This window comes from Babylonia areolata, chromosome 26 (genome assembly GCF_041734735.1).
Source record: "Babylonia areolata isolate BAREFJ2019XMU chromosome 26, ASM4173473v1, whole genome shotgun sequence".
Classification (NCBI taxonomy): domain Eukaryota; kingdom Metazoa; phylum Mollusca; class Gastropoda; order Neogastropoda; family Buccinidae; genus Babylonia; species Babylonia areolata.
The window spans coordinates 16,808,802-16,818,801 of record NC_134901.1 but is presented as its reverse complement, the minus strand read 5'-3'; the positions used below and the strand labels follow the sequence as shown (position 1 = coordinate 16,818,801).

At 45.9% G+C, this 10,000-nt stretch overlaps 1 protein-coding gene across 1 annotated transcript in view; it reads left to right on the top strand.

Annotated features, from left to right (window-relative positions):
• The window catches only part of LOC143300771 (H(+)/Cl(-) exchange transporter 7-like), a 44,429-nt gene that overhangs the window by 24,562 nt on the left and 9,867 nt on the right, over window positions 1-10,000 (top strand). The window contains exons 12-17 of the mRNA XM_076614699.1: window positions 1,632-1,692; window positions 3,314-3,458; window positions 4,986-5,079; window positions 6,935-7,104; window positions 8,237-8,413; window positions 9,164-9,249. Coding sequence (XP_076470814.1) covers window positions 1,632-1,692; window positions 3,314-3,458; window positions 4,986-5,079; window positions 6,935-7,104; window positions 8,237-8,413; window positions 9,164-9,249 — 733 coding nt within the window. The remainder of the gene's footprint in view (window positions 1-1,631; window positions 1,693-3,313; window positions 3,459-4,985; window positions 5,080-6,934; window positions 7,105-8,236; window positions 8,414-9,163; window positions 9,250-10,000) is intronic.

Sequence of the window (10,000 nt, the reverse complement as noted above, 5' to 3'; positions counted from 1 at the left end):
TGTTTTTTGTTAACGTTTAATAATTCCGTTTAACTAAAACGATAATTGTGTAATTGTACAGGTTGGTAGACTGGAGCTCTCATAGGACAATTGTGTGGTTATATAGGTGGGTTGATTGAGCTCTCACATGTTATGTGATGATACAGTTGGGTTGACTGGAGCTCCTATAGGATAACTGTGTGATTATACAGGTGGGTTGACTGGAGCTGTCATAGGATAACTGTGTGATTATACAGGTGGGTTGATTGGAGCTCCTATAGGATAACTGTGTGATTATACAGGTGGGTTGATTGGAGCTGTCATAGGATAACTGTGTGATTATACAGGTGGGTTGATTGGAGCTGTCATAGGATAACTGTGTGATTATACAGGTGGGTTGATTGGAGCTCCTATAGGATAACTGTGTGATTATACAGGTGGGTTGATTGGAGCTCCTATAGGATAACTGTGTGATTATACAGGTGGGTTGATTGGAGCTCCTATAGGATAACTGTGTGATTATACAGGTGGGTTGATTGGAGCTCCTATAGGATAACTGTGTGATTATACCGGTGGGTTGATTGGAGCTCTAACAAGATAATTGTGTGATTATACAGGTGGGTTGATTGGATCTCTAATAAGATAATTGTGTGATTATACAGGTGGGTTGATTGGAGCTCTAATAAGATAATTGTGTGATTATACAGGTGGGTTGGTTGGAGCTCTAATAAGATAATTGTGTGATTATACAGGTGGGTTGGTTGGAGCTCTAATAAGATAATTGTGTGATTATACAGGTGGGTTGGTTGGAGCTCTAATAAGATAATTGTGTGATTATACAGGTGGGTTGATTGGAGCTCTAATAAGATAATTGTGTGATTATACAGGTGGGTTGATTGGAGCTCTAATAAGATAATTGTGTGATTATACAGGTGGGTTGGTTGGAGCTCTAATAAGATAATTGTGTGATTATACAGGTGGGTTGGTTGGAGCTCTAATAAGATAATTGTGTGATTATACAGGTGGGTTGGTTGGAGCTCTAATAAGATAATTGTGTGATTATACAGGTGGGTTGGTTGGAGCTCTAATAAGATAATTGTGTGATTATACAGGTGGGTTGGTTGGAGCTCTAATAAGATAACTGTGTGATTATACAGGTGGGTTGATTGGAGCTCCTATAGGATAATTGTGTGATTATACAGGTGGGTTGATTGGAGCTCCTATAGGATAACTGTGTGATTATACAGGTGGGTTGATTGGAGCTCTAATAAGATAATTGTGTGATTATACAGGTGGGTTGGTTGGAGCTCTAATAAGATAATTGTGTGATTATACAGGTGGGTTGGTTGGAGCTCTAATAAGATAATTGTGTGATTATACAGGTGGGTTGGTTGGAGCTCTAATAAGATAATTGTGTGATTATACAGGTGGGTTGGTTGGAGCTCTAATAAGATAATTGTGTGATTATACAGGTGGGTTGGTTGGAGCTCTAATAAGATAATTGTGTGATTATACAGGTGGGTTGGTTGGAGCTCTAATAAGATAATTGTGTGATTATACAGGTGGGTTGATTGGAGCTCTAATAAGATAATTGTGTGATTATACAGGTGGGTTGATTGGAGCTCTAATAAGATAATTGTGTGATTATACAGGTGGGTTGATTGGAGCTCTCTTCGTTGTCATGAACTACAAGCTGACAGTGTTCCGACAAAAGTGAGTGCACCCCCTTTGTTGGCCATGCTGTGTGTTGAGTGTTGGCAGGGGCTCTTGTTGTTGGGTTCCACGTGGAACCTGTCTCCCTGGCTGTGTCGTGTTGCGGTGTGTTGTAGCGTGGCGTGGTGCGTTATTGTTTCTCTGTAGTGTATTGCGTTCTGATCATAGTCATTGCAGGCTGCTTGTATTCGCTTTTCACTTCCACCCTCCATAGACCATGACCCCCAACCCCCCCCCCCCCACACACACACACACACACACACACACACCCCACGCCCCCTCCTAAACTATATTATGCTGCAGTCATTATAAACGATATTATGCTGCAGTCATTATAAACGATATTATGCTGCAGTCATAATTTGTCTTTTACTTGAACTCTTTTTCTCACCACAAGTAGTTGGGGTTTTGGGGGTGTTTTGGGGGGCGGGGGGGGGGGTTTGGGGGGGCGGGGGGGGGGGTTATATTGTTTTTTTGTTTTTGTTTTTTATTGGCCGGGGGGGGGGGGGGGGGGGGGGTTGAGAGACTGACGTAGGTGATATGTAGGTGTTATCACGAAATGTTTCCCCAAGCGTATGCCTTCGCTTAGAAAACATAACTCTTGTCACGATTAATCTACAGTTACATTTAATTACTTTTTCACTTCACGCAATGAACTTCTTTTTCCTTGTTCATGAGTCTCATTGGAAGTGTCTTTGCCTGTAGTTACCAATGAATGTCTTTTTTTTCTTTCTTTCTTTCTTTTTTTTTTATTTTTTTTTTTTACAGTGTTTCCACTGGCTGGTTATGTTTTAATCAGGCATGTTGTTGCTACCATCTTGTCAGTGTTGTTCATAGCGCTACTGGACTCTTCTGGTGGTGGCGATGGTGATTGATATGAAGGATAAGTTGATTCAGCTCCAAAGAACAGAACCATATTCTGTCTTATATGTCGCCCATCCACCCTGATCCAAGCACGGGGTTTGTTCCGGCTTTACAAACGGGAGTGGGTGGCTGTGTTGAATTCAACCACATACGTAATTATGAATTACGTGGAATTGGCTGAACGGTCAGCAGGCTGATTGACTATGATGTGTTTAGCAAATCAATTAATACTTTGCTGATCGACTTGTTAAATGGATGATTGGGTTTACTCAAATACATCTGAAGAAGAATGAAAGTTATGAATGAAAAAAACGAAAGAGAAAAATGTTCACGCGGGCTTCTTTCGTTGCCTCTTTTTGGTGGTGATTGGTAGTGGTTTGGGCACATTTTTAGTTTTATGAATGAGTCCCCTCCCTCACTCTGTATGTGTGTGTGTATGCGCGCGCGCGCAGGTGAATGTTGTGCAGGTACCTAACAGGTGAATGCTGTGCATGTATCTGACAGGTTGAACGGGTGTGTTGTGCAGGTATCTGACAGGTTGAACGGGTGTGTTGTGCAGGTATCTGACAGGTTGAACGGGTGTGTTGTGCAGGTATCTGACAGGTTGAACGGGTGTGTTGTGCAGGTATCTGACAGGTTGAACGGGTGCGTTGTGCAGGTATCTGACAGGTTGAACGGGTGTGTTGTGCAGGTATCTGACAGGTTGAACGGGTGTGTTGTGCAGGTACCTGACAGGTTGAACGGGTGTGTTGTGCAGGTACCTGCATCGTTATCGCTGGATCAAGGTGGCGGAGGCGGGTCTGGTGTCGGTGGTCAGTGCAGTGGCCGGCTTCCTGCTCATGTTCGGGGTGGGCGAGTGCACTTCAGCCACCCCGAGGAGTGCCCACGCCGTCACCACCAGTGTGAGGAACCGTTGGAGTTGGTTTTTTTTGGTTGGGGGGGAGGGTGTTCTTCTTCGTCTTCTTTCCGTTACACGACCAACATCGACTTGCCGATGACTCTGTCGTGGTTCATGCATGCTGGGTATTTTCGTGTCTCCATAACCCTCTGATCACTGACATGGGTTACAGGATCTTTAACGTGCGTATTTGATCTTCTGCGTGCTTATACACACGAAGGGGGTTCAGGCACTAGCAGATCTGCACATATGTTGACCTGGGAGATCGGAAAAATCTCCACCCTTTACCCACCAGGCGCCGTTACCGTGATTCGAACCCGGGACCCTCAGATTGAAAGTCCAACGCTTTAACCACTCGGCTATTGCGCCCGTGTTGTTGGGGATCCGGGGGGTGTGGGGGTTGTTCGGTGTATGGGCTGCATGACATATTGACCGACGTTTGATTTGACTATTTGGTCTGTTTTTCTGTGTGTATCTATCTGTGCCTGTTTCTCTGTCTGTCTGTCTGTCTGTCCCTCACTTCCCCCCTCTCTCTCTCATCCTCTCTCTTTCTCTGTCTTGTAGATGGCAGGACTGGAATTACCATATTCAAAACAGTGAAAGATTTAGCTTCTATAGAACTTTTGGACATTCGCATGATGTTAAACAGTACTTGGTATGTAACATGGACATGTATTTGAAGTATGTAACAACAAGATTTAGGTTAGGCGTGTCAGACTTAGCTACACATTACTATAGATACAGAGATTTTACTGACAATGATTTAATTTGCCCACTATGTAAAGAAGACAAAGAAGACGAGGTACATGTTGTTTTTCGTTGTCCAGCTCTTTGTAGAATTAGAGAAAAATATATACCACCTAAGTACTATCGACAGCCATGTTTATTCAAACTGAGTTTATTATTGTCATCCACGAGACATGCTGATATATGGAATCTGGCACTGTTTTTACACCAGGCATTTAAATTTCGGGATATCGTGACATCTTAAGATGCTGTACTTCATTGCAGCGTTTATGTAATGTGTGTATGTATTATGGTTGGTTATATATTTTCATTTTGTTTGTTATTACTTATATTGTCACTTACCCCTTCATAAGGGGCCTAGGCCTATTAATGAATAAATAATCTGAATCTCTTTCTCTGTCCCGCTCTCTCTCTCTCTCTCTTTCTTTCCCAGTTCTATCTCTTTCTCCCCAATTCTCTCTCTCTCTCCCTCCATTCCTTCCTCACTGTCTCCATCGCTCTCTCTCTCTCTCTCTCTCTCTCTCTCTCTCTTGTTTCTCCCTGCATCTCGCTCTCGCTCTCTTTCTGTTGCACACACACACACACACACACACACACACACACACACGTACGCACGCACGCACGCACACACACACGCACACTCTGTCTCTGTTTCTCCCTCTCCCTCTTTCTCTCTCTCTCACTCACTCACACACACATACACAAAAAGACACGCGCGCGCGCGCACGAACATGGAACCCAAGATATATATATGAAGCGCTACGCTGTGTGTATATTGTTACAGTTGTTCTGCAAAGAAGGGTCCCACAACTCCATGTCCACCATGTTTCTAACCACACCGGAGGGCTGCCTCAAGTCCCTGCTCCACGATCCACTGGGTCAGAACCTCTCACTCTCCCCCTTGCTTTACCGTCTGCTGTACTGTAGGCCCTGTACTGGGTGGAGTCGAAAGACGTAGTAATTGCTGACGTCCTCTAAGATCAAGTTGTTCAGTCAGGGCTGGGGTCTTGTTTCGTCTATTCACTACAAAGTTGATTTAGACACGTTCATTATTTTCAGCATCCACACACATACACACTCGCCCCCTTATATGTGCATGAAGAATTGTTGAAGGATTGGACGTCATGGACAGGGGATGGGCGTCATGAAGGAAAAAAAAAATTAGTGGGGACGTTGAACATTGGGAAGAAGGGTCATCAGTCATACGACTAGTGAAAGAACATTCTTTTCAGCACACACAATGTGTGTGGAGAGTTTGCGAGGGGCTGGACATGGGAAGGGGAGGGGAGGTTATTAAGAAGAAAAAAACAACAACCAAACCCCAACTCAGCTGACGGTGGAGAGGATTTCTTACGTGGTGATAACCACGGAGTTTCATAGTGTTACGGGTGATATCGGCGTGTTGCAGAATGTTATTGGGTGATATCAGAGTGTTACTGGGTGATAAAACAGTGTTGTAGAGTTTTACAGGGTGATATCATTATGGTGCAGAGTTTTTACAGGGTGATATCACTGTGTTAGAGTCTTTACAGGGTGATATCACTGTGTTACATAGTTTTACAGGGTGATATCAGTATGTTGCAGAGTTTTTCGAGGTGATACCACTGTTGCTGATTTATTACGTGGTAATAACATGGAGTTTCATAGTGTTAGGTGTGATAGCGGGGTGTTGCAGAGTGCTATTGGGTGATATTAGAGTGTTACAGTGTGATATCACTGTGTTGCAGAGTGTTACTGGATGATATCACTGTGTTGCGGAGTGTTACTGGATGAGTTTACAGCGTGACACCACCGTGTTGCAGAGTGTTACTGGGTGATATCGCAGTGTTGCAGAGTTTTACAGTGTGATATCACTGTGTTGCAGAGTGTTACTGGGTGATATCGCAGTGTTGCAGAGTTTTACAGTGTGATATCATTGTGTTGCAGAGTGTTACTAGGTGATATCGCAGTTGCAGTGTTTTACAGCGTGATATCACCGTGTTGCAGAGTGTTACTGGATGATATCACTGTGCTGGAGAGTTTTACAGCATGATACCACTGTGTTGCAGTCTTACGGGTGTTACTGGCTGATATCACAGTGTTGCAGAATGTTACTGGATGATATCACTGTGTTGCAGAGTGTTACTGGATGATATTACTGTGTTACAGAGTGTTACTGGATGATATTACTGTGTTACAGAGTGTTACTGGATGATATGACTGTTGCTGCAGAGTGTTACTGAATGATGTCACTGTGTTGCAGTGTTACTGAATGATATCACTGTGTTGCAGAGTGTTACTGGGTGATATCACTGTGTTGCAGAGTGTTACTGGATGATATCACTGTGTTACAGAGTGTTACTGGGTGATATCACTGTGCTGCAGTGTTACTGGGTGATATCACTGTGTTGCAGAGTGTTACTGGATGATACCATTGTGCTGCAGGGTGTTACAGGATGATATCACTGTGTTGCAGAGTGTTACAGGGTGATATCACTGTTGCTGCAGAGTGTTACTGGATGATATCAGTGTGTTGCAGTGTTACATGATGATATCAATGTGTTGCAGAGTGTTACAGGGTGATATCACTGTTGCTGCAGAGTGTTACTGGATGATATCAGTGTGTTGCAGTGTTACATGATGATATCAATGTGTTGCAGAGTGTTACAGGGTGATATCACTGTTGCTGCAGAGTGTTACTGGATGATATCACAGTGTTGCACAGTTTTACAGCGTGATACCACCGTGTTGCAGAGTCTTACGGGGTGGCATCACTGGTGGCCTTCATTGTGGTGTTTTTCCTGCTCGGGGTGTGGACCTACGGGCTGAGTGTGTCCAGCGGCGTCTTCATTCCCTCCCTTGCCATCGGCGCCGCCTGGGGGCGCCTCATCGGCATGGGCGTGGTCCAGTTGTTTCCCGACCAGGTGCGTCGTTGTTAAGGGATGTGGGGTTTGTAAATAGTTGCATGGACGCGCCATGTGTGTGTGTGTGTGTGTGTAATTCAGTATAAGTGTGGTCCTTTGAAAGGACACAGCTGAGGGGGTGAGGTGCTTAGAATTGTCTGAAAACAAAACGAATGGAGCAAAAGCAAGGGAGGTTGGGGCGTGGGAGGGGTGTTCTTTCATTTGCTTCTGTCATATGACCCACTGCGTTTTTATTCAGTGGATGTTCACCTACCGGTACTGTGTGACAGCCGAAGTATCAGTGCCTACTATTTTCCTGCCGGGTGCGCTAGAAGTGGTGTGTGTTAGTACAGCCCTATGTTTTGGCAATAAAATTGTAGGGGGTGGGGGGGGGGGGGGAGGGAGGAATATTTTTTCTGTGCATGTACTAATAGTTAATGATGTATCGGCTAAGAAAATAAAGGGCATGCAACAATACAGGTGAACAGTAGTAGCCTTCCGAAGGTTTTGGTCGGTGGGTTTTTGTGTGTGGTGGGCTGGTGTTCTGTGAACGGGCCATAACGCTGTCCGTGATGAGAGGAGGGGTGAACATAGAAGTCTAGACATAAGCAAGTGGTTTGTTAGTTCTTTAGTTTAACTCATTTTCTAACCTGATGTATGCGCACATGGGTGCATGCGTACATGTGTGTGTGTGCGTATGTGTTGTTTTTGTGTGTGTTTGTGTGCAGTGTGTGTATAAATGTACGTTTATGTACACTGTGTGCATGTGTTTACACTGTATGTGTATGTATGTGTGCACATTGTGTGTGTATGTACGTATGTATGTGTGTGTGTACGTGTAACTGTGTATGCATATTATGTGCAGGTGTGTGCATTGTATATGCGCATCATGTGTGTGTGTGTGTGTGTGCATTGTATATGCGCATTATGTGTTTGTGCATATATTTATTTATGTGTGTGCGTGTGCGTGCGTGCGTGTGTACGCTGCCCTGTGTGTGTGTGTGTGTGTGTGTGTGCGCGCGCGCGTCCGTGTGTACACGATTCCGTGTGTGTGTGTGTGTGTGTGTGTGTGTGCGTGTACTTGTACGCTCCGGTGTGTATATATGTGTATGTGTGTGCGTGCGCGTGCGTGCGTGTGTGTGTGCACGTGCAGGCGAAGGACGTGGGTAAGTACGCCCTGGTCGGGGCGGCCTCCCAGCTGGGCGGCATCCTGAGGACCACCATCTCCCTGACAGTCATCATCGTGGAGTGCACGGGGGACATCTCCTTCGGCCTCTGCATCATGATCACCCTCGTCATCTCCAAGTGGGTCGGCGACTACTTCACCACCGTGAGTTGTGGGTGTGTGCGGGTGGGTGTGGGTGGGGTGTGGATGGGTAGGGGTGGGATGTGGGTGGGGTGTGGGTGGGTGGGCGAAGGTGTGTGTGTGTTGACATCTCCATCGGCCTTTGCATCATGATCAACCTCGTCATCTCCAAGTGGGTCGGCGACTTCTTCACCACCGTGAGTTGTGGGTGTGTACGGGTGGGTGTGGGTGTGTGCGGGTGGGTAGGGGTGGGTGGGCGAAGGTGTGTGTGTGTGTGTGTGTGTGTGTGTGTGTGTGTGTGTGTTGGTATCTCCTTCGGTCTCTGCATCACCCTATACATAGCCATTTGCGACTACTTCACCACTGTGTGTTGTTAGGCGGGTGTGTGTGGTTGTGGTTTTGGGGGGATGAGGTTGTGTGAGTGGTTTGGGTGGGTGGGTGTCTGTGTGGTGGTTGGGGTGGGTGAGTGGTGATTGGGGTCAGTGGTGGGGGTGGTGGTGGTTGGGCTAGGTGGGGGTATGTGTGGTTGATGTGTGTGTGTGTGTGTGGTTGGGGTGGGTGAGTGTGTGTGTGTGTGTGTGTAGTTGGGGTGGGTGAGTGTGTGTGTGTGTGTGTGGTTGGGGTGGGTGAGTGTGTGTGTGTGTGTGTGTGTGTGTGTGTGTTGTATTTCTGGCTGTATCACATATGATAGCGAACTACTGTCCAGAGATGCATAGATTCTTTGTATTTTCCTGCCTATCACGACTGAGGTGGTGGTGGTGTGTGTTGTGTCAGGGGCTGTACGACATGAACATTGAAGTCAGCGGCATCCCTCTTCTGTCCTACGAGCCCCCGCCTCTCAGCGACAACGTCAAGATCAGGTCAGTCACCTCTGAAGTTTCTTTGAAACAAAAAGAAAGAAGTTTGCAGCATTGGATGTTGGTGTATTGTATTGTATTGTAGTACTTTTTGTCGCAACGGATTTCCCTGTGTGAAACCCGGCCTGCTCCGCTCCTCGGGAAGAGCTCGTCGTTACAACGGTGTTGGCGCACTCATCCCACACCTCTCCTTGTTTTTCTTTGTTGCTGTTGTTGTTGTTGCTGTCTGCAAGTGTATAATATTTGTTTTCCTATCAAAATGGTTGTTTAGGGGGGGGGGGGGGGGGGGGTATTCACGTGTGCTGCACAAGAGACCTCAGTTTATCGTTTCCGATCACACTGACTATTTGTATTTGTATCTGGTTTTGTTGTTGTTGTTTTTTTTATCACAACAGATTTCTCTGTGTGAAATTCGGGCTGCTCTCCCCAGGGAGAGCGCGTCGCTACCGACACTAAAGCGCCAGCCATTTTTTTGTATTTTTTTCCTGCGTGCAGTTTTATTTGTTTTTCCAATCGCAATGGATTTTTCTACAGAATTTTGCCAGGAAAAACCTTTTTGTTGCCGTGGGTTCTTTTACGTGTGCTAAGTGCATGCTGCACACGGGACCTCGGTTTATCGTCTCATCCAAATGACTAACGTCCAGACCACCACTCAAGGTCTAGTGGAGGGGGAGAAAATATCGGCGGCTGAGCCGTGATTCGAACCAGCGTGTTCAGATTCTCGCGCTTCCTAGGCGGACGCGTTACCTCTAGA